Raw genomic sequence first — 25,163 nt, forward strand, 5'->3', positions numbered from 1 at the left:
GTTTAGTGACACTGACTGATCTTGGTTGACAATAGCCCACTCATGCAACTGTCAAAGCAAGAAAAGGAGAAATAAATAGTTCTTGGTGTGACTAGGAGCCCAGCTCTAATCTCACAGACCTATGTAATGGTCACACGAGTGTGTGAAGCTGGGTCCCAATAAAAGTGCAATGAACTAGATTGGGGGCATACGCTGGTCTATGCTTTGAACAAATTAATTGGCGGAGAGGGAATCCTGAAGAATGCCTCAGAATGTGAATTTGAAAACACTAGTGTGAAAACTGATCATGCAAGAGAAGGATATTTAATTTACAAGCTAGTCTTCCTACTTGAAGCCCAAAAGAAGCCAAACCACCTCTAACACATGAGTTTAATTTAAAAAGTCTGTTAAAAGTGAAATTGTTAAAAAAAAAAAAACCAGATTATTAGTACAAGTTAAAGATACACAGGCACTGGCAGTGTAAGCTCTGTAGCTACTCTTAACTTAGAGAAATGCCATCTAGTGTGTTTCCAACAATGTCTCCAAGAGGCAGGCATACTTAATATGAGGTTTAGAGGAAGGGAAGCATGTGCCCTGTCATTAGACTGACACCAGCTATGCTTTAGATGAAATGCCTTGCTGGACCCCAAGTCTGAGAAATAAGTATGAGATTTCTCTTGCTTCCCAATATGGAATTACTCTGTAGTTGTCACAGAACTAAAATAGGAAATCAGGAGGCTGAGGCAGGCGGTAAAAGACAAAAAGTCCCTTAACAAATCTGAAACAAAACAAAACAAAAACTCACAGACAAAAGGTAAATAGCCCACAGAGGGCCATAAGTCCTGGAATGAAGGGTTGGTGCCTTTTCTGTAGGTAAGGAAAGATTTTGTTTGTTGTTGTTCTTAAACTGGGAACAACATCTGGTTCTTCAATGCCTGTCTCAAAGTTCTGCTCCCTCAGGTGGTAGGTCTTGTGCTCTGTGAAGGGCTGGGTAGTCGAGGGTCCCTGCTTTGTAGCCTGAGTTGGATTATTTATTCAAGTTGGTGTATGAAGAGTCTATCCTGTCCAAAACCAAAAGGATGTGAAGACTTCTCCATGTGTGCAAAGTGACAAGGGCCATCTGTCGTCCCAAATCCACAACCACTGTCCAGCTGTTGTAAAAAAGAAGCAGCTTTCCTGAACTAATTAGAGGAGAGAAAGAAACTGGAAGTAACAAGAGAAGGCCAGGTGCCTTCATGCTAGGCGTGACAAAGTCTTGAGAGCAAATGCTGTAACCTCTCCAACACCTAGCCATCAGCCAAAACCCAGAAAGCAGCACACAAAACTCCAGCAAAACCAAAGCAAAAGGAATATAAGTGGAGTGGAAGAAGTGTGCTTATTTCAAATACACCAAACTCTTAGTGCTTGTGGCCTAGTCTGGTGCTTTAGCCCTTACTGTTTGGGAGATCTCTAATTCTCTTGCCAACAAGAGAAAAAGACAAGTCCCACCTAAACCTCCTGGGAGCACCACAAGGAGAAAAGGGCAGTTTCACATCAGGTCTCTCATAGCCGCTGGCTTCCTCAGCTTCTACAGGGTGAGCAGCACACTGGGCAATCTATAGAGAGGAGGGTGACTAAGTTACAGTTCCTACTCCGCCAGTGACTTGGGGGCTCATCGCACAGACAACAGTGTATATACCCCCATGGACTGTAGAACTTAGTTCAAGAGGACCCACAAAGCTGGGGCAGGGACCTCAGCTACCTTGGGTGGTGCTTCATCAGACCCTCCAGAGTCCCAGGACACGGTTGCCTGTCTTCTGGATTCCATCCTCATCCGTTCTTCTTGCTGCACCTTCTCTTCCTCCAGGATTGTGCTGGAGAAAACAATACACTGTGTTAAGGGGAGCTGACAGCCAATCACCCACCCCACTTAGCTAAGGGACAGCAGTTACTCCCAGTAGAAGACAGGCACAGAGAAAGGAGCCTAAATAACACAGGTTTCCAGCCTTATTCAAAAAGGATTCTAGAAAAGCCATGGTGCCGACCGGTAAGTCCACTTAAATATTAGCCATAGGTAAGAAAGACAGATGGTAAGAAAAAGACTCTGGTGAAACAAAGGCCAGGCAAGATGAGCTGCATACACACTGGAGTTTATTCTGTGCAGAATAGAAGGACCCTGAGAGATTTCCAAGCACTTCTCTATCAAGCAGCTACACGTCTCTCTCCGGCAGACTGCATGGAAGCCGACTCCCACACAGCTCCAACTCACCAGCACATGGTAATCAACTCGCAAAAGCCAAGAGCTCCCCACCAGCTCAGTCAATAGTATACTAATTTTTGCCTCAAAAAACAAACAAACAAACAAACAAACAAAAAAACAAAAAAACAAAACAAAAAACTAAAACAACAACAACAAAAAAAACAAAAACCAAATAAAATGGCAGCAGTACTTACAGGTGCTTCTAAAGCACTGCCTGTTCTAAACTGGAAACGCCCCACTTACCACCACCAGGCTGCACATCGGCCTCCGCGGCAATGCGGGCGGCGTCTCAGTCCTGGCTGTGTGCCATCCTGTAAACGCCTCAGAATGCAGCCTAGGGAACGTGTCCAGCCCCCCTATTCCCTACCGCCTCCTTGGGGCTTGGTAAGTAGCAGGTCTTTGAAATCTTCGTCTTAACTGTGGCAGCAGTTGGTTCTTCCCTCCATGCCTGCAACCTGGGGTTCTAATAATGAGGCTCATTCACAGATTCTGGCCCTTGGCAGCCAGATGGAGTAAATAACCACCCAGAATTACTCAGGAAACAGTGACATCAGCTGCACAGACTCCTTCTAATCTGGGAATCTGCCTGACTGTTTAAAAAGACATTCCTGCCGGCTAGGGGCTGGAGCCTGCTCTTCTCAGTCACCTCCTGAATCAGGAACCAGACAGACAAAATTGATTCCATAGCTGGCCTTGAGTCAGCAACCTGTCACTGTAGATATTAAGGAAGGTTTTCTCCTTAAAGGAAAATGGAATGTTCTCCTCAAAGACCCGTTGCCTCTTTAAAAAAATGTTCTAGTCATGAGGTCCATCCTTCCTCCGAGGAAGATTAGTTTCCTTTTGTATCAGTTAGGAAGAGCAGTAGAACAAACTCATATATATCAAATTACCTTAAAATTTAAAATTTTCTCAGCAGCACAGGATGGGGCTTGGTGGAAGAGCACTTGCCTACAAATGCGCAAGGTCCTGATTCAATCCTAAGCACAGAGAGCACTGAATCCCAAGAAGCTTTTAAAGTGGATAAAACTATGGCAGCTTCTCATCAAGAAATGTCTCTTGATGAGAAGAAATGCCAATGGCTACCTACACACAAAATCAAACTACAGTGTGAAGTATAAAAGGGCAGCCTTGTCTTGGCAAATTCACTTATACTCCTATCTCTAAGTCTGCAATCAACGTTCACAGGCCTGCTACACAGCCACTGATGTGCCTTTGAATGAACTGCCCAATACAGAACACGCATGATCTTAGCAAGAGCCAACACAGTTCCCTAGTGGGAACATAAGCAGTTCAACCTAGGTTCCCAGATCACAGATACATTGCAACCCCAAGGGTAAGGGTGTGTGAGCATAGGGACCTGGGTAGAAAAGGCCATTTTCTGGACAAGGGGGGCACTAGCCCAGGATCACAGCTGGTTAGTCATCAACAGCTGGTGGGTTACTTTCTTGGAGGAGGCCCAGTTTGAAACTGGGGAGAAGCACATTCTGGTAAGATCTCCAGAGCTCTGTTCTCTATCACCAACATCAGATAGCAGATCCTGACACTTTAAAAATTAAAACAAAAGCAAAAACCTGAAATGCCTGACAAAAATCAAGGTAAAAAAAAAAAAAAGAACAACAACCAAAAAGTAAAGTCCTTTCTTCTATTTCTTAAACCAAACTAAAATATAGGTAGATGAAAGAAGGCTAAGCAGGACCGTTTTTTCAAGCAATGGAAAGTTCCCATGGCCTATATTTTACATGCTCTATGAAATGGGTTACCTGATCTACTGTCCACCCAACTGCTGAGACCTCAAACAGGTGCTCTGAGGTTCCCTTATTATAGATGTTCTCAGGCTCCAGCAGGCTGGCCTCTTCTGTCCACAGTTAAACTCCCTTTCTCCGATCACCCTGAAGTTACTGCCCGAATCTTCCTTTCAGTGCATAAGCATATAGTATAAGCTTCCTGCACTGTTCAGGAGTGGATCAAGTCCCTTTGGCCAATAAAAGAGTATTTGCACACTGATAAGGCTCCAGTGAGTAATCAAGCAGGCCAGACTTTCATCTCAAAAAGTGCAAAGATAACTGAGAAGCTATTCTTTCCATTTCAACATTCATTCTCATACCAGATATAGAATGTCAAGTGCTCTTGAGAATCTATAACTTGTTGCTCGGAGAAACCAGGAATATAAATAAACCCTAAAGGTCTGTTTGACACTGGGTGGCTAGCCCACATATGGGGCCCCAGAGTCACTCTCTGCAGCTGCTGAGAGTCAAAGCAGCAACAGAGGACGTGTAGGGTGATGGAGGTCAAACTGCTGCATATTTTCCCAAACTCACAATATTTTTAATAGTGATACATTCCACTGAAAAGCTTTTAGCTGCCTAATGTACATGGGCAATGATGGATGGAGGCTTACAAGTTGTTAATTCGAAAATGGATAGAACAAAACAAAACAAAACAAAATGGCTGAAACTTGTCATTTAGATAATTATGTTGCTTATTTGTGGACCACAGCTAGGAAAAGAGTTCTGAAAGGGGAGAATTTTATTTAATATTAAGTCTATTTCTTATTTTCTTCACTTGAGAAGAAAAAAGTCACCAAAGAGGTCAACTCACTGTCAAAACCATGGAGACTATGATAACTGCTCTGACTTCTTTTTTGGCCTCACAACCACATTGGTAATTCACAGGTAGTTCAACAATGAAGTAGTTGCTGGGCCCTTGTTTCCAGGACAAAAAGCCAAGTCATCAGCCAAGGATGTTTCATAAATGCTTAAGGCTACTCAGTCTTGGAGTCTGGGGTTCAAAGTCCTTGGCTACTCCAAAGGAAAAGGCAATAGTGAGAGCTAATCTCCCCAGCTAGCTGCTCCACCATTCTCAATCGAGGAGAGCACCATGATGGAGAGACAGAAGAATTCAGAAAAAGGTGAGCACTCAAGCCAATCCAAGTTGCTGCCATACTCCGCCTGCCTTAAGCCATCAGAAAAGATGGACCTTCTACACTTCCCTTTCTCCTATATCGCGATGCTGGGGCTAGAACCCCGGCCTCACATATGCCACCTCTGCCCCCATGTCATCTCTGTAGTGTCTATTCTATGGGTTACTATGGCTTACTGTGATACAAACTCTTCTCTTTGAAATTATAAAATATTTATTTTTAAAGATTAAAAAAAACTTTGATATAGGGCAATTAAAAAAAAAAGGGATTAAACTCTAGTCACCAAAATAAAGGGTTGGCATCCCAACATTTGCTTTGGATACAAACTCAGTCTGCGTCTGTAGTTATTTAAGTCAGTCTGGAAAATACCCAGAGAAAGCAGCAGTAAATCCAAAGAAAAAGGCTAGAGAAAAGGACTTGCTCTGGCAAGTTCACGGGAACACCAGTTCTGAAACATGATCTCTTGCAGTTACTAAACATTGCCTCACCACAAAGGAATGGACTTGACCTTTCCACAAACTGGGGGTGTCCTTGAAGGAAACAAGTCTATAGCTTGAGCTGGGCTTGTGAGGGCAGACAGATTGCTCCAGTGGTGCTGGCACCTGGCAACTGTCTCTTCCCTGATGATGTAACTTAAACAAAGGGAAACAGGCTCTGCTGGTCGATTGCTATAGTAACCACCTCAAGATTGGTTTTCTAATTAAGATTATTTTATTATTTTATATGTATGGGTATTTTGTCTGCATATATGTCTGCTTACCATGTGTGTGCCTGGTGCCTGTGGAGGCTAGAAGGGTATGTCAGATTAGTTGGAATTAGTTACAGATGGTTGTGTGGCTCCATGTCGGTGCTGAGAATTGAACTTGGGTCTTCTGAAAGGTATCCTTGTGACTCATTTTAAGGAGAACCCCCCACTAAAAAAAACAAAAAACAAAAAACAAAAACCTGCAAAAAAACAAAGGAAGTGGATGCTAATAAGAACTCAGATGTTGGAATTAGTAGACAATGATTTCCAAGAAGCTCGAGGATATAAGAGAAAAATTTTTTAGAATTTTAAAACAATAGAAAATATAAATAGAAAGTCAAGTGGTAATTCCACCCTGGAAGATATCTGAAATAAAAATCTCAATAATTGGTAGGATGTAAATGACAAGAGTTAGGGAACTTGAAGAAATTACAAACTGAAAAAGGAACAGAGGAGAGGAAGTGAGAAGAAACTACTCACAGCAGGAGAGTTGCTGGGGCTATAGCTGAGGATGCTATCAAAGGTTTTAGCCATCTGTGGTGAGCCAGGCCTATAATCGCAGCAGTTGGGAGGCTAAAGCAGGCAGGAGGATGTCTTTGAGCTCAGGACCTTATAGTGAGTTTTAGCACAGCTTAGTTAACGAGTGAGGCCTTATTTCAGAAGCAAACCCCACCAATGAGTAAGCAAAGCAAATCAACTGGAATAACAAAGTTTATTGTAGACTGTAACTGGAATCTACAAAGGAAACAAGAGAAATAAAACAGAAAAAACATACTTAGAAGATTTTTAGTATCATATGTAAACACATGATGTGTACGTGTGTGCATGTGTGCCATGAAACTTATCTGAAGGCCAATTCTGTGAAGTTAGCCCACTACTTCTACCTTTACATGCGTTCTAAGGATTGAACTCAGATCTCCAGGCTTTCATGGCTAGTTCCTATGCTGGCTGAGAAACTGCCTGACCTAGAAAAAAAAGGTATCTTAAGAAACAACGAGGGGTGGGGGTGAGGATGGTGGTGATTGGCTCAGTGAATAAAGCACTCATCATAAAGTATGGGACTAGTGACACCTACACACACACACACACACACACACACACACACAAAACACACACACACACACCCACACACACCTCAGGGTCATGTATACACAATACATACAGATGAATCCAATACATTCTGGATTGAGGTGATAAACCAGCCTGTGCATTTTCATGAACTCTGATTATCTCCACATAGACAATGAGATGTTAAAGATGTATGTTATATGTTATAATTCTTAGTATTAACACTAGAAGTAAAACATAAATTTGAGAGAGAGAGAAGAGAGTGAAGGAAATGCTGGCTTCAGAGGGCCACAACTCTGGCCACAGAAAATTTCTCTGTTCTGGTTAGGCTTTAGGTCTTTTTCCTCCTTCTATACCCTTTCAGCGGTTCTTCCTATGTAGACCAGGCAAGCCTCAAACTTGTAACTCTCCTGCCTCCAACCCAATGTTAGAATTGCATGCTTAACTATTCCTTTGATATTCCTACATTCATATACTTGTCCCATCTCTCTATCTAATAAGCTCAAGCATAGGAGAAACCACCTAGAAAAGACCCTGACACTTCACTTTCCAGAGAGGAAAAGAGACCATTTGTGGACATAGGAGCAGTAACTCATGAGACGAAATTCAGCACGTGGTATCAAGACATACTAAAGAGAGTGTGAAGAGAAAGAAAATGGTGAAAGAACTATGGTAGTTGTAGCAGATCAGTTTGACAGCTCCATTGGGGTTCACAGGATGCTTTGGGTGTTAGATGATAAATGTGAGTCACAGCTGAGATACCACTCCGTCAGGCCAGAGGTCTCCTGCTACATATGAAATAGGTAATGGGAGGTAATCAGAGCAAAGGTAAGTAGAGGAAAGATGAGAAACTGTTGAGGAAGGGTATACAGTGGAAGAGGCAAGAAAACAGGGTTTCTGGAGGGTAAAGTAGGTCAAACCTTGATTCTGCCCCTTGGGAGCTATGTAGTCTAAAACAAGCCGCATGACTTCTAAGCCTCAGGCTCTCCAATGAGGAGCAAGAATGTCCACCCTTTGGATGATCTGTGCAATCTAAGTAAGCAGTAGCCATGACATGGTCTGGAGCATCAGTTCTTATAACTCCTTTAGGGATTGCATATCAGGTATCATGCATATCAAATATGTACGTTGTGATTCATAACAGTAGCAAAATTAGAGCTCTGAAGTAGCAATTAAATACTTTTATGGGGTCATCACAACATGAGAAGCTGCAGTAAAAGGTTACAGAAGTTTGAGAACTACTGGTTCTATAGCAGTTCTCAGGAGTAGATCCTGTGGAATCTAACTTTCAGGTATCCTCAGACCACACATAAAGGCACATTAGAGGCTATTAACTAGGAAGAGAAATACTGTGAATATTTAGGAGTGGCAGAACCAATGAAGTAAAAGGAATCAGTTAAGAAACATTATTTCTAAAGGAAATAATTGAAATTTTGCATGAAATTCCTACTAAATTAAGATGGGCTACTTATATTTCATTTCTGGGAAAGCTGTTGATGCTACAGGCATAAAAGGACTCAATGGGAAACAAACACCAGACTTTTCTTTTGGGTAATATCTAGCCTCCAGATGATGGTACCAAGGAAAAACTCACTGGCACGAAGACAGGAAGTGTTGGTAAGACACCACCTTTGAAACTGGGAATTACTTTAAAAAGTGCACAGTATGCTACCATTAAATCAAGACAGGCATTAGATCAAGTAGGACAAATGAAGGACCACCAAGTGTACACTAGTTTAAGAAATTGTGTAGCTAGTGGTTCCTGTACCAGTAGCAAGAAAGGCTTGCCTTAAATTAAATTAAATTCCAGCACATAGTCCTAAGGGCACCATACCTCATAACTTTGGATCTGAAAAAGCTCTGATGTCACTATTGCCTTCCAGGCTGACAGCACATGTGTCCACACTTGCACATGTAAGGTTTTGATAAACTGTCTCATTTTATTCTACAAAACCAGTATGGGGCAGTATCTGATCCTGATCCTACAGAAAAGCTAAATACCTTGTCACAGCTTAAGTATTTCTTGAAAAATTCGCACCTTCATTCCTCGACAATTACCAGTCAATTAACTAGATAGAACCACCCAGCAGCTTCACAGGCAACTTAAGTTTTCAGTGAATTCCTTACCTGTCTTGAGGGTAGGACACCAAAACACAAAATGAAAACAACTTAAGAACTTTTTGCCTGCAGCCACCAGGCTAAGTTACAGTCCAGACCAAACAGACTTCTCTCAAATGCCAGCACTGATAAAGCTGAACAGCAGAAGAGCCGCAAAACAGAAAGCTAAACAAAGGCTCCAAAGCTCCACCCTACATCACATATATATCCCCAAATTCCCAGAAGCTTCAGGCAGGAACCAAGGCATAGACCCGAAAGATGCTCCAACATACAACAAGGACACACGGTCCACTATGTTCACTGCAGCCTTATTAATAATAGCCAGAAGCTGGAAAGAATGCAGATGCCCTTCAACAGAGGAATGGACACAGAAAATGTGGTACATCTACACAATGGAGTACTGCTCAGCTATTAAAAACAATGACTTCATGAAATTCACAGGCAAATGGATGGAACTAGAAAATAGCATCCTGAGTGAGGTAACCCAGTCACAAAAGAACATACATGGTATGCATTCACTGGTAAGTGGATATTAGCCAAAAAGAAGCTTGGAATACCCTAGACACAACTCTCAGACCATATGAAACCTAAGAAGAAATACCATACCAAAATGTGGATGCTACAGTCCTATTCAGTAGGGGGAAGACAATTATCTCTGAAAGTAGAGGGAGAGAGGAAGGAGAAGGAAAAAAGGGGAGCCAGTTCATTTACGGAAGGAGATGGGAGAAAAGTATAGTGTCAGGAACTTGAAAGGAGGTGTGTAGCAGTGGGGAAGGGGGATCTGGAGGTAGTCACTAGAAAGTCCCAGATGCCAGGGACGCAAGAGGATTCCAAGACCCAATATGGAGGACATTAGCTGAAATACCCAACAAAGGGGAGATAGAACCTGTAGAGATCATATCCAGTGGATAGGCATGACCCTTGACCGAAGGATGGGGCTACCCACCCACCTTAAAAATATTGATCCAGAATTCCTCCTGTCAAAAGGCAATACAGGGACAAAGAGTTGAGCAGAGACTGAAGGAAATGCCATTTAGAGACTGCCCTACCTAGGGATCCATCCCACACCAAACCCAGACACTAATGATGATGCCAAGAAGTGCTTGCTGACAGGAGCCTGGTATAGCTATTCCTTGAGGGACTCTGCCAGAGCCTGACCAATACTGATGTGGATGTACACAGCCAAACATTGGGCTGAGCGCAGGGACCCCAATGGAGAAGTTAGGGCAAGGACTGAAGGAGCTGAAGGGGTTGCAACCCCATAGGAAGAACAACAATATCAACCAACCAGACACCCACAAAGCTCCTAGGGACTAAACCACAACCAAAGAGTACACATGGGGGGGGGGGACCCATGGCTCCAGCTGGATATGTAGCAGAGAATGGCCTTATCTGGCATCACTGGAAGGGGAGCCCCTTGGTCCTGTGGAGGCTTGATGACTCAGGATAGGGGAATGCTAGGATGCTGAGGCAGGAGTGGGTCAGGCGGGTGTGGGAGCACGCTCATAGAGGCAGGGGTGGAGGGGGAGGAGGTTTTTGGAGGGGAAACTGGGAAGGGGGATAACATTTGAAATGTAAATAAGTAAAATAACCAATAAAAAATGGGGGGGGGGGGAAGACTGCCAAGAAAACAAACAGCGTACAGCAAACACCCTGAAAGTGGGCAATGCTGTCATACCTTCTGATACTCATTGTGCAAGAGAGCAGGAGCTACAACACCTGCTTTCCTTCAATTTAATACCACTCAAGTGTTCTTTGATCCAAAAGAACAGCATCTTAGTACCTGCTAGCCACATAATATCTAGGTAGTAGGACAACTTACACCGATGGCCTCTGATGGCCTCCGATGGCCTCCTGAGTCGCAGCTTATGTCAGGTCAAGTACTTCACTACCGTTTTAATCTTCTGTTTTAGAAACCATCTGAGACAATGCTGACATTAACAATGTCCTGTGGCACAATGCTAGGGTAACACAAAGAGCTCAATAACTGTCACTTTTTGATGTTGTTACTGTGAAGCTCATTACTGAGGTCAGACTCTTGATATCAAACATATGCTCTTTCTGAAGGGCTCAGTGACAGCAGCTCAAAACACATGCCTCACTACTCGATGGGTGCATGCTCTTTACAACACAAGAGATCCTGGTCTTACCACTTACATCCTCTTAGTGTGAACAAGGAATGCTTAGAAACACATGACAGTATCCAAAGGTTAAAATGAACAAAACCTAAAAACAACTACTGGCATTACAACTCAAGTTTTGCTCACTTTGAAAAAGTGTCAGCGTCAACCTGTGTGGACCACAAATACAGCCCCAAGCTTGTGCACATACACAATTGGCAGCAAGCCTCCTGTTCAGATGCTGCTGTGTTAATGAACTACTAGTTTTCCAACCACAAACTGAAAAGTACCTTAATTCCCACCACTAATAGGATTATCAAATTAACAATGGTGATTATCAAAATAACAATTCATTCAAAAACAGGACTCTCTCCATCAGTGACATTGGCATGGGGTAGGAGACATAGCTACCAGGATACCACCTAACTAAGTAAAAGGAGCCACCACCCAATGATAACCCTAACATGAAGGTCAAAGAAGGCAGAAGGAGCCACTGCTAGAACAGCAACTTTGGCAGAGCTCTAGACTGAAAATCTTGTTGACACTGGTTCCCAGTTATGTCCACTTTGTGAAGATGCACCAAACTGATCATCCTGCATTCAACTCAGTGTTGTTGGTATGTTTATTCTATTAATAAAACCCAAAGGGTGCATAGAAGCTATGGTGCAAAGCTAGCCTGGTAGTTCTGCTTGACTATTGCCCTCATTATCTACAAAGGACTTGAGGAACTGAGTATGAGCCAAGCACACTCACAGATGCTCTTTATTATGTGCACAGACGCTTCATTCCAAGACGTCATTGCTAGGAAATGTTCATATTGAGCAGAACCTCCAAAAGCTCTTTATTATGGTTCCTTGGCACAGGAAGGATTTTCCAATACAAATGTTTAATGCATATTATATCTGCCAGTCACAAAAAAGTAACAAAGTGCTGGGGACATATGAGAGCTTTTTTACTGACCATATTAATATACTGTCATTTAGGAACAGTTCATCCCTAATAGAAATGCCAAGAACTAATCTCATTCTGCATCTGCATGAGTTAACCCTTGTGAGCACATAAAAGGACACAAAGAGACCATTTCTTTGAACCTTAGGAACCCATTCAAGAAAGTGTGGCCAAGAATCTTTGCTAAGTAGCAAGCATCTGACGGTGCCTCTTCTCAGCTCTCAGTCCCAGGGAAGCCACAGTTCAGCTGTGGATGCTACAGTGATGATCTGCTCAAAGGGTTCCTTAAAAGTAGTTGAGGGGACAAAGTTGGGAATCATGTTTGATTTCTTGGTGTGGCAAAGTGCTACTTGCTTCTTTAGTAAAGAATTGTATGTAATATAAATGAAGCAAACCTCAATAACAGAACTCATTTAATTATTGTGACATGTTGCTCATGGAAAACCCAACAAGGAATTGTGTTATAAAGTACACAGTAAAATGTCTTATGTTGGCCATACTACAAATGTTCCAAAGGTGAAGTCCAACTCCACTGCAGTCACTGAGTACAAGATAGCCATGGCTACGGTAGAAGCACATGTGCACTGTGCTCCTGGCGGGAGGTGAGTATGACGATCCCTGTCCTCAAGGAGCCTCAGTCTAGTAGGGAGGAGACATACTAGACTGTGAGCTCCTCGAGGGCAGGAAAGCGCTCCATCATCTGTGCTCCATGCCCAGGACCTGAGTAGTCCAAGTGCAGCTGGCTGGAGCATGGCTAACCCAAGAGAGCTACAGGGACTTGAAGAACAGGCTGCAAAGTCACAGAAGGGCCAGCCAGGACACAGAGCCAAGAAAAATGGGAGGATTCTGCCAGTGGAAGATGCATTTCATGTGTTTAGAGTCTGGCCTTGTTTAAGAGGTCAAGATATTCTTGGGTCCTAAATGTATCCTTTCAGCTTTTGCCTGGACACAGAAAGAAGCCAGTGGAAGGTGCTTGAGCAGCAGCGATACTTTCCTAGAAAATCATACTGAACCAGTTACTGCCAGCTAGATGAGAAGGAGCCGAAGGCACTGGAGAAGCTGGCTTAGAGAACAGAGTTTCTTAGACAGCATGATGTACTGCATGAAAGTTACAAAGTTTGAGGCTTCTGAGCAGAGCAAGCTCAAAGCTATAGATGGAGAGGCAGTGCCTACGAGTGGGCCAGGCAGTAAGGAAAGGTACATTCAGCACATAAAAGTTAAGGAAAAGGAATGGCCAGTCTAAGCACAGGAGGTAGAATATCGTGTCTGTAAGGAAAGAAGGTAGTAGTTAGGAGGCAGACACATAAAGCTGGAAAAATCAGCAAATAGGGTACAGAGAGGGTGATGGATTTCCCACCAGAAAGGAGATTTTAAGGCTAGGATCTGTCAAGATCAAAGGGGACTTCAGCAAAAAGCAACCAGCAAACAAACATATCTTCTGAGCTAAGCAGCTTAACAGTTACAACATAGAATATAAAGCAGTTAAAGACTCAGAGTTTCGGATGGAAGAAAACTCAGGAAGAAAGACTGTGGTTGCTACAGGCATCTAAAAGCCTACCATGAGAAAAGCAGTACAGAGCTGTGTGGCAGGGAAAGGAGCCATACCCAGGGCTGAGAGTGGAGTGTTCTTATGGAATTGGGTCTCATTGCACTAAATGATGACAGCTGCCACTATCTCTTCAGTGGGACTATTGAGCTTTCTGCATTGAGGACACAAATGTACTTAGCAAACAGCGGTCATTTTATAAACTGCCTACTTCTCCCATGGGGCCTGACCTCCTTGACACACTCCCACAAGAAGCTCAGTCGAAGACAGCTCCTGAGAGCCTATAGAAGTGGCAGAGGAATAGGCAGTTAGATGAGCATTCTGTCCTGCAACAGTTGGAGATGCCTTTGAAAACAACAGTCAATGAACAAAGAAAACAAGTTCAGGGAAGTCTCCTAAATTTGAGAGAAGATGGTAGCACATACTGAGCCAAAGTACTGTTTCAGGCTGCACATCCTGCAAATTATATTAAAACACAATCTTATCAAAGTACTAGCTCAGCCCAAATCAACTCAACAAACTTTTCCTCAGTCACCTGGTGCCCAGTCCTAACCCAGCACTGACCTGCAGAAATGAGTAGGACATGGTGACATCTAGCAGATTGAGTCATGCCAGGGACACAGACAAGCCAATCTAAATCTTCTCTGACCCAGAATTAGGTAGTCTGCAGATGCTTCTTTGAGGGAATCAGCACAAATCTGGTTTCTGTGTGAGCTTCCAGAGGACTGGTAACTCCTCAAGACCTAGTTAGTGCCTACCAGTGCCTGGCACAAAATTTCCAAATAAACAACAGATGTCTTAAATACAACAGCAGTAGTTTTCAAAAGGCACCAAAGTAAAGCTCTCTCTTTGATGGGATTAATGGGGGAAGGTTTATTGGAGGAGGGAACATCTTGGCTAGATTCTGAATATTGACTAGGAGTTCATCAAGTAGAAAAGAGATATGGAGAAAACAGCATGTGAAAAAGTCAAGAGCCATGGCAGGAGAGTTATAAAACAGTCAGGTGTGGCTGGTGCTCAAAATGCCATGGAGGAGTTTTGTGAGATGAGACTGGAGATGTAAGCTGGGTGATTATAATGATAGGTCTGATCAAGCCTACTAAGTCAGAAGGTAGGTAAATGAATTAAGATCATAATCAGAGCTTCAATAAGAGCTGAAGATCTAATTCACTGGTAACCCTAAAGTAACGAAATATACAAATCAAATTCCAAAGTATCTGTGTCCAAAAGAAGCAGTTCCAACTTAGATATGCTGACATAACCATCTCAGAACTATGACTGCAGAGGAGGAGAAGCAGCAAACCTGACCCCACCCCAGGCCCTTGCCACCCCACTCCTACCTGAGCTGAGCTTTTAGTTCAGTAAACCTGGGCCGCCTGCTGGGGTCATAGGCCCAACATTTCGTCATAAGGCTGTAGAGGGTGGGAGGACAATTTGGAGGCATTGGTAATCTTTCCCCATTTTCAATTCGACCGATCACATCATTGTTCTTCACTCCTTGAAAAGGCTTCACGCCATGCATCAGTATCTCCCACATACACACACCTGCGGAGTGGGAACGAAAACAGTGCAGTGAGCTCAGCACCCAGAGAGAAAGGCCCAGACTAAGGGACCAGATAGGCAGCTAGCAGAGCTGGGCAGCTAGCCTAAAATATAGTGGCAAAACACAGGTGAATAGCAACAGCTAGTTCATGTGGCACCAAGAACACATCAGAGTCAGGACTTCCTTGGTGGCTTATTTCTGAAAACTCTCGATTAGCAAGCAAGCAAGTAGTCTACCAGCTACTGTATTATGTCCCCAGCTTTAACCAGTACAAAAACAAACCACAGAAAACAAAAACCAAATCCCAAATGACTTTTTTTACCTACCCCACCACAAACGTAGGGCCACATTGATTTTAAATATAGTCACTAAGGCTTAAGAGAACAAAACAAACAAAACAAAACATCCTATCATTTAAGTCTCAAGCTCAAGAAAGCGTGGATTCTTTTTCACTAAGGTTCATAAGGGCAATATCATCTCATTCACACAGCAGCCATCTCATCCAAAGACTATGACTGAACTTCAGAAGATGCACCCACGCTAACTCCAAGAATCAAGGATCTGTCCACTGTCTTCTTATTCACCAAAGAATTCATCCCTCAAGCACATGAGCAAACCTAGCAGCACTGACACTGACAGTGTGGCATGGGAGGGAGGCAGTGCAGTGGCATGCAGTGCAGGTCTTTCCCAGCAGAGCCTGTCTATTCAGACCTTCCTTACCTCTGGGCCTTTCTGGACAGGCCAGCTCTAAGGAGCCTTTCCTGTGCTTACTAGGGAAATTACAATTTTTAAAATATCTACTTCTATCCTCAAGCACACATATAAAAATAAGGTCCTGCAAAGAAGGTACAGACTGGGCAGAATAGAGTTGGCCTCTAAGGAGGCAAGGCGTATTATGTGTTCATTGGAACCAGATTCTCAAATTGGCCCCAAATTTAGTTCACAGAACTAAATTTGTAAAAAGTCCCTGACAAAAATAACTCAGTGCTGCTGAAGACAGAGCCGTTCCTCACTGGGAACCAGGACAGTATTATCAGTCATGGTATCACTGTATCATGTCTCCAGGCACCCTTTTTGAAGAGACCCTTTTTACATGTCTCATCCTTAATTTCCAAAATGGTCTTACATTTCTTTAATTGCTGTATTTTTAAAGTCAAATCTATGATGACACTGATTATAAATAGTAAACATTTATTTTATATGGCAAGATGACAGAGCAATGCCAGTGTAGCTATGAGATAATCTTTTCTTACCAAAAAAAGAAAAAAAAAATCTCCTTTAAAACAATCATACATCAAAGTAACAATACAACTTGACAAAGTCCGCATGAAGACAGCAAGTACAACTGCCCTAAAAGATGCCCGGATGAATACCAACTATAAAATCTTAAGATACTCCAAAAGTGTTAAAATATGCAGAGGTGGGCATTTAGCCTATGAGGTCCAGAGTCCCCTGAGAAGATGAGTATCTTGCTTGGTGGGTTACATGGCCAACTCCAATATGCACTTGTACTGACTGAACCCAGAGCTTTGCTAACTCTGCCAAAAACTAAATGGATTAAAATCAACACCATTTGGACAGAAGAAAAAGAATGCTTATTTGATATCCATGGTTAATTTTACTTATAGAAGTTAAATAAACAATTATATTTCTGTTCTGGAGCAGTTTCAAACTTTGTGGAGATAATTTCACTCACGACTACCAAGAAGAGCCGCAGGTGAGTGTCAGGGACAGAAGAAAAAGCAGAGTGTAGAAAGATACCTGCTATGTGAAGTTTCCCAAAGGAGGGGATATTGTAGGTTAGATGGGGTTCAGCTGGAGAAGAAGGAGTAAGAATCAGGCATTTCAGGCAGAAAGACCAACATCAGGAAAGATGGTTTTGGAGACAGTCAGAAGAATCAGCCACTTTACAAGCACAGAAAGTGTTTAAGCAGAGCCACACTTTCAATACAATATAGTCAACAGAGCAAGGGGGAGAGAATGCGTGCAAAGACCAAGGCAAAGGAGATGAAGAGCCAGCTCCCAAGCCTGGAGAGGCAGCTTCAGAACAAGAGACAGAAGACAAATGCAAATGCTCTGAGCTAGCAGCAGCTCCCTGAGCCAGCAGAACCTGCATGCTGGCACCAGTGGGAAAGACTGAAAGAGAACAGAAGGAGGAAAACCGGCAGCTGTTCCTTTGGGCAAGGCAGACAGAAAAGAGCAGAACAGTGACTACACGTCATACTGAGCAGAGAGGACATTGTCAGACCACAGCGTCTGACAAGAGATGTTCATTCTGAAGATGCTAACTTTTCGGTAATGCTAGCTTTATTTTGTAGAATATAGCGAAGTTTATTTAAAAAAAAAAAAAATACTCACCAAACATCCACACGTCACTAGCTGAGGTAAAACGTCGAAAATTGATTGACTCTGGAGCCATCCATTTAATAGGTAATTTCCCTTTGGAAGCTAGAAGATTAATTTTAGAAAATGAATTTTCTTTGTTAGCTAATTGAGTAGTAACAAAGCTAGTCAAGATTTTCTGTATCAAAACAAAAAGCATCAGCTCTGACCCATAGGCATCCATTTCTTTGAAAGAATGACTCATTTACTTGGTGCTTTGAAGGGTGAAAAGTGGCTAATTTGGGGTAGAGACAGGAAACTTGGATGCCCTCTCCTTTTCATTTGAGGAAAAATCTGTGCATGTTAGGAAGAACACACAGTCCATGACATGAGGCTTCACAGTATCCTGGAGCACATTTACCTGCAACTGGGACCCTTGCTCTTCAAATGCCCCATGTAAAAGAATATACATTGCACTCCTGCTAGACCAGTTATGCTCCACCAAGCTGACCCAGACACAAACACTGCACTTTCAGGAAATACATATAAACACATCTTGTAGAGATTATAACCTTAAATCCTAAAATGAATCATGCTTGGGGGTTCTATTCTTTATAAACAAGACTCAAAACCACTAGGTCACCTGCCTGGAGTTGCTCTGCTAACAGAAGCCAGAGTTATGCTGTTCTGCCTCCCAACCAGACAAACCTGAGATAGAAATGCAAAGCTTAGGAAAGTTTAAAGACTTTACTGCCTTACACGTACCCTGAATGGCTACAAAAATCACCTCAAGGATTAGCGTGGAGTTATAAACTTTGACAAAGATGTGATGAACAAAGCTGGAATTGATGTCAAATTAAGATTAAGATTACATCTTCACTGATATGTGCAGAGCAGGAAGAAGCGATTGATTAAAAACAAATGTATCAAAGCAACCCTGAAAACACTCCTTCCCACTAGGGCACAAGGCTCGGTAATGCTCCAGAGGCTAAGTGGAACACACAGGGTACTTTTCCTCAAGGGACTCGCAATCTTGAATGTGGGCAAAGAAGTATAGTCAGAGTAACAAACGAAGTAACCAACTGTCCCATGCATAGAGGAGAAACACAGTGGGGAGCATGGGGAGGGAAGGGCACAGAGCAGGCAGGAACAAGCACAAGCTCTAAAGGCCTTCCTCTATAAGCAGCAAGCCTCTCTGTAGACCTTCAATTCTGATCATTCTGATCATTCTGATATAGAGTTTATATAGATCTGTCAGCTGACTATCTTAAATGTTCAAATGATGTGAAATCTTGGTCTCATAGTAGGAACTTGGAACTTAGCTCTAAAGTAAAATTTTAGAACCAGTGAAGATTTGAACTAGATATGAAATGTATTTCAAGATAGTGAAAAATGTAGATTAAAATCACCAAACTATTTATGTTAAGGGATCACGGTTGAAACAGAACAGTTAGTCCATGAATTCTCAGGTCTACTGGGTAAAGAACTCTGGTCTGAACTGAAAAGAGTTGGGGTTACTGAAGGTTGGGGATCAGACCAGGGCCTCCCATACAGTAAGCAGGCAGGTCACCACTAAGCTGCATTAGCACTTGAGGTCTGGGTGTGAAACTAGGTCTTACTTCTTTGGCATCACTGCTCATGAAACAACTGCTGTGTCATACCGGGGGCTGTGTGATCAGTTCTATACCTTTTCACTTTCATAAGCAACAAAGAATGTGTTTCTCTGCATCTGTGTTTCTACTATACTGGCACTACTTTTCTTTCAGCAATTCTGATGACTGTGCAGCGTTATCTTACAGGGGCTTGCACTTGTATTTTCCTAGTGGTTAAGACCACAAACAATCTTTGTGCACTCAGGATTTAAATGTACCCTTTGTTTATATTTAAGAGCTCTTTCCATATTCTGGAGACTACCATTTGTTCTTAGCAAATATTTTCTCCTGCTTTGTACCTTGTCATTCATCCTTTATAAAAACAAACACAATAAATTTTACCATGATTGGATCTATCAATTTTATATTTTAATAAACTTAGCTTTTGGTGGCATGTTTAAGGGTCCTTGTTAAACTCAGATCTCAAAGAGTTATGTTGCTTCTTCTAAATTTTACATCTGTATGTCTTTTAACTATGTCTGAATTGTTTTGAGTTACTTTGAGCTGAAGTCTAAGTTGGGATTATCCAAAAATTTCAAGCACCTTTGGCTCACAAGGCCATACTTATTCTATCCAACTGGTTTTGGATCTCAATAAACATATCATGACACACTTTTTAAAAAAATACATTAAAGTCTTCGTGTGTTGGTGTATACTTGTAATTCTAGGATTTGGGAGACCAAAGCAGAAGGGTTACAAGTTTTGAGACTAGTCCAGGGTACAATAGTGAGACTCTGTAAAAAAAAAATCCAACTTTCTCAAACAACCCAAATATCAATGATTCAGAGCCTAGTTCCCAGTTGTTGCCCTGGTTTCTCACCTTTATAGTAAGTACTGTCTTCCATATACCGAGATAATCCAAAGTCTCCTAATTTTACACAATCATTTGAAGACACCAGAACATTCCGTGCAGCAATGTCCCTGGTAAAGAAAAATTGGGGAGAGTAAGCACAGTTAAAACAGTCCCATCAACTCATAGTTATTACATACACGTAAACAGGAAGGTATTTTGAAAACAGTTTATATACAATTTATAGAGATTCATAAGTTGTTTCACTTCTTATGTATTCCTTCTAGAGGACATTTAAAGAATGAGTTGATTATCCTTATGAACAATGGTGAAATGTATTCTCAAACACTGAAAATACTGATCACCTCGATAAACTAACACAGTGACAAGCAGTGATACTTGATCAGTATAACTCTCCATGAACAGAGTTCTCTGTAAGCACTTGTTCAGAAAAATTTTTCTGATGTAGTCTGATATAATACTGGACATCAAAATAGTAACTCAGCCATGATTCTTAGAAATTACGGGACTTTCACTTGTGTTCCAACCCAAAGCTGCAAATTCTAAGTGATAGTCTGAAGAATGACACTATGTAACTTTACAACACTTAGATATTCTGTAAAGTTCCAGGTATTATCTGCTTTGGGGCCATTTCAATGCATACACTCTTCCACAAGTACAGGCTCTGGATTAATGTTTGGGGAAGGAAGATACATCTTGAAAGCAGGGGCAGAGAGGGCACTTCCAGGGACAGGTTGAGACAGCCTCACTGAAGTCCAAGCTGATCTAGAATCTATGCGACTCCTCTAGCATCAACCTTTGAGATACTGGGATTAATAGTATGAGCCTCCATGGCTAGTTTATGACAATAATCTTTTTTCTGTTAACATGCCACGACCTTTTCCTCTCAAAGGACATAATATACCTGACACCCCTGCCCCACCTTTAGAGACAGAGTCTCAATGTAGATCAGGCTGGCCTGGAATTCACAGAGATCTGCCCGTTTCTGCCTACCAAATTCTGGGATTAACAGCATGCTGGACCCTGACTGGCTCAATGCCTGACTTTTTAATGAATAAACAGTGGACTCAAATGATACACAAGTGTCTGTGTACAGTGTACAGAGAGTAACTTCTTTCCTTGTTTTTCACTGTTAAGGGTTTACTGCTAAAATGCCCCCAACTGGCAGATGTGTAAATCTGATTTACCTGGTTCCCAGATAATGCTGGCTTGTTTTGGGAGCTTATAGAACTTTTGAAAATGGTAACTAAGTGGAAAAGGTGATCACTAGGACAGGCCATGGTTGATTGGTTCCAGGCTACTTCCTGATGCTACAGACAGAGCTACTTCTACTACTGTTCATTCTCCACAATCGTGGCCAGACCCCTTGAAACCACAACCAAAACAAATCCTTTCTCCCTGTAGTTGCTTCTGTTAGTGACAAGAAAAGCAAATATACTTGCATACTGCTTACCCCTATCACAAGGCAATGAAGCAGCTTCATGAATGCCTTACCTGTGAACAAATCTTTTGCTCTCCAGATACGCGAGTGCTGTACTAAGCTGATAGGCATATAAGATCAAAGATGCTAGATCCAAGCTGTATTTCCTTACTTGCAAAAATGACCTCAGCTTTTGAAACAATGGCCAAGACAAAAAAAAGAGAATTAGAGACAGAGTATAAATATTAACAGCACAAAAGATACACTCAACACTGCTGTGAAGGTTCCCAAAATGCATTTTTGTTTGTTTTATGTATTTTTTTTATGAGACAAAATCTTGCTATGTAATTCTGGCTGGCCTCCAACACATAGTGATCTGCCTGCATTTGCCTCCTAAGCACTAGGACTAAAGGCATGTATCGGCATGCCCAGTTCTTCAAAAGGATTTTAAATTGTACTATATTTTAGTTCTTCTTTGATGAAAGTGTAAAAGATCAAACAATTATTATTTAAAATTCTTTTAAAATTTAGAATTTTTGGGCTGAAGAGATGGCTCAGTGAGCACTGACTGCTCTTCCAGAGGTCCTGAGTTCAATTTGTAGCAACAACATGGTGGCTCACAACCATCTGTAATGGAATCTGATGCCCTCTTCTGGTGTGTCTAAAGATAGCTACAGTGTACACATATACATAAAATAAATAAATAAATCTTTAAAAATTTAGAATCTTTATGACTACAGACAAATTTCTAAAACATGTAAAAAGTAGGCCTGAAGAAAAAAGAATGCTGTGAGGCACTGCTAGATAGTAATGCCCAGAAAACCAAAGGACAGTCGCTGCTTCAAGTGTAGCACATAGTACACTTCATCTGCCCCTACTGTGCTTTGCTGTGTATGCTTCAGGGAGTGTCTGAGACTAAGAAAGGAGAAGGATGCAGAAACCTAAAATGGTCACACACTGGGTGTTTCTCCCACTGAGGTGAACAGTCTTATCACTGAACCATTCATCCAGCTAGATGCTTATATGGGGTTTTATCATCAGCACCCCAATTTCTAAAAAAACAAAAGTAAATAAAAGGGAAGCATTTAGCAACAGTATTTTGCTCAAAAGCAAAAGCATACTAAAACAAACAAACCTGTAAATCCAAACCACATGTCACCCTCCAACTGATGTGGAACAGAGGACTAAGGGAAGGATTTGAGGGGAGGGGAGGGGAGTAAAGTGAATGCTGGCCACCTCCCTGCCCAGTTGAGAGTTTGACTCAACAGCCTGGGTGGATCTCAGGATCTGTTTCTCTAGCAAGTTTCCATTCCACTTTGTTCTAGATAGAGGTGATGACGGATTAGTTTCCATGTTTTCCAAAACATGGACCTTGTCAAACAGGACCAACGACACTCTGTTACTCATAGTTTTCAAGGAAACTGAGTAATGGGTTAGTCTGAAAGACTATAAGTAAATTCTCAGAAGGATTAAGAAGCTGTTTGGATTTACCACTGTTTCCCTCATCCTCAGATCACTGGCCTAGTTCGTTAGGCAAAGGCTCACGAGGAAAACTACCTGGGCATGTGTTGTCACCTCTTTCAATCATACACTTGCTGACAGGGCCGAGGAGGGGGACTATCTTGGAAGATTTTATTTCATTTTATTATGAAAGGAGTGCTATCCTATATTGTCCAGATTCACCTCAAATTCCTGGGGTCAAGTGATCAACCTCTTCAGTCTCACAAAAAGTAAGGAATACAACTGTGTTCTATCATGCCCAACTCAAATGATGAAGACATTTATACCACAGCTTCTAAATGAGAAGCACATATAATACTTGGAGATGTGACCAGTGTACTTGTGTTATGCAAGTGAGGGTTATCAAAGAGCAGCTGTGAGGTTGTTGCTACCAATGGTTGGTCAGCCTAGGGTCTTTGTACCTCTCCAAGTGTGCACAACTCCATGATTATCCAAACTGGGTTCTCTGTAATGACTCCAATCAGCTTCACGATGTGAGGATGGTCAAACTGGCGCATTGTTACTGGGGAAAAAGTAGTCTTGCATTAATCTCTTAAGTCTTTCAGTTTCTTTAAACTATCTCAATTCACACACAAGGCCAAGGGGGGTGCGGGGGGGGGCACACACCCTTTGTGCTCAATGCTACAGGTCAATCCTGACTGGATGTGAGTGAAAGCAGGCACAAACAAGGCACATGGCACCATGAGGACACTAGATAAAACCCATCCTAGAGAGAAAATAAGGTGGAAAAGGGGGCCCTAGACCTATACCCACTAGAACCACAGGGAATTCCATCTTGAAGATAAATAGTACCAACACCTATCACTGTGGTCTTGTTCTTCTGAGTATAAATGACTGCTCTCAGGCCACTAATGAAGACCAGTTCTCACATAGATGTGAGGAAGTGTATGAAAGAGAAACCCTAGATGCTATCTGGCTGCCATGTTCTACTGTGACTAAACACTATCTTTCAGAAGGAACCATGTCAAGTGATATTTACAGAAGTCATGGGGCTTGATCACCTGAGTGAGCCCAGGAGGACCCAGAATGTACTGCATACACATGTATGGCACATAGCCAGAATGTACTGCATACACATGTATGGCACATAGCCATTCATAATTTCTATAACTTTGGTCATCAGACCAAAAGCTAAGCTTAAGAGAGTTATAGAACCTCAAAAGAAACTCTAAATTTTAAAAGTAACCACTTGGAAACATAGGACTTCAGACTCCAAAACTGCAAAAACAAAAAGGATGTCAAACAAGGAACTATCAGCAGAAGTATCTGTGTGAGAGTGAGCAGGCATATGTCAGTGCAGGTGTCCAGAACGGACAGAGAAGGAAGTCAGATTCTCTGGAGCTAGACTTACAGGCAGTTGTGAACCACCTGATTTGGGTGCAGGGCACCGAAGCCAGGGCCTTTGCAAGCAGTAGTACATGTGCTTAACTGCTGAGCCATCTATCCAGCCCTTGCTTATTTGTATCTAACATTTGAAATATATAGAGAATAAACATCCAAAGCAAATCACTAAATTCCATATTGTTAAATTCAGGTCACTGCTCAATCACTGTTATTTTGTAAAAGATTTCTAGTTACCCAGAGCATCTGCTATCAACTCTGTTTTTCCATGACATCACAGATCATTACCGGGACTTTTTATTTCCTTTGAAATAATTAATGTAGATAATACAGAGCACAGAATAAGGAACTGAGGAGGGTCTTACAGTCACTGGGTAACTGTCATACTACACTAGAAACCCCAGGTGAAGTTTAGCATGTCACTTATCTATCCAGATAGTGGATGAAGGGCTGCCACTTGCTTATAAAGTAAGCTCACCTTGCCTGCCTGTGCATTCCTCTGTTTTCCTCTATATCTGTGTTTCTGTAGCACAGTGATGGGCCTGGAGAGCTGGGGTGGAAGCCACATGGTCATTGAAGCTGAAATCTTTCCTATCTGGCCCACAACTTACATGTTCCTGGCCTGGCCGTCTCTCCTATCCTACTTATAGCCTGTGACTCCCTGGGGAGGGGGTGGGATTTGTTTGTCAGCTGTACTACATCTGTCACACTCCCGAAGAAGCAGCGATTAAACCTTCCAAAGAAGAAAACAGTCTTTATCTAAGCTGGCTATTTCTACAGAAATATATAACTGAATTTTGTAGTAATGTCTGACAAAATTAGCACAGTAACTGCTTAGATACATGCACATGTGAAAAAGAGTTGATATAC

General features: G+C 42.1%; 1 protein-coding gene across 7 annotated transcripts in view; it reads right to left on the reverse strand.

Annotated features, from left to right (window-relative positions):
* Ptk2 (protein tyrosine kinase 2) overlaps nucleotides 1-25,163 on the reverse strand; it is a 202,897-nt gene that overhangs the window by 35,048 nt on the left and 142,686 nt on the right. For 3 of the 7 annotated variants that reach the window (XM_032916460.1, XM_032916454.1, XM_032916467.1), the window contains 7 exons: nucleotides 23,354-23,454; nucleotides 21,506-21,621; nucleotides 20,021-20,121; nucleotides 17,585-17,674; nucleotides 15,024-15,228; nucleotides 1,721-1,832; nucleotides 766-1,574 (listed from right to left, as the gene is read on the reverse strand). In XM_032916460.1, the coding sequence (XP_032772351.1) occupies nucleotides 1,404-1,574; nucleotides 1,721-1,832; nucleotides 15,024-15,228; nucleotides 17,585-17,674; nucleotides 20,021-20,121; nucleotides 21,506-21,621; nucleotides 23,354-23,454 (896 nt within the window). In that variant the 3' untranslated portion in view covers nucleotides 766-1,403. Of the gene's footprint in view, nucleotides 1-765; nucleotides 1,575-1,720; nucleotides 1,833-15,023; nucleotides 15,229-17,584; nucleotides 17,675-20,020; nucleotides 20,122-21,505; nucleotides 21,622-23,353; nucleotides 23,455-25,163 lie in introns of those variants that run through there. The other 4 variants (XM_032916480.1, XM_032916487.1, XR_004389458.1 and 1 more) reach the window with 3 other exon arrangements.

This window comes from Rattus rattus, chromosome 1 (assembly GCF_011064425.1).
Source record: "Rattus rattus isolate New Zealand chromosome 1, Rrattus_CSIRO_v1, whole genome shotgun sequence".
Classification (NCBI taxonomy): Eukaryota; Metazoa; Chordata; class Mammalia; order Rodentia; family Muridae; genus Rattus; species Rattus rattus.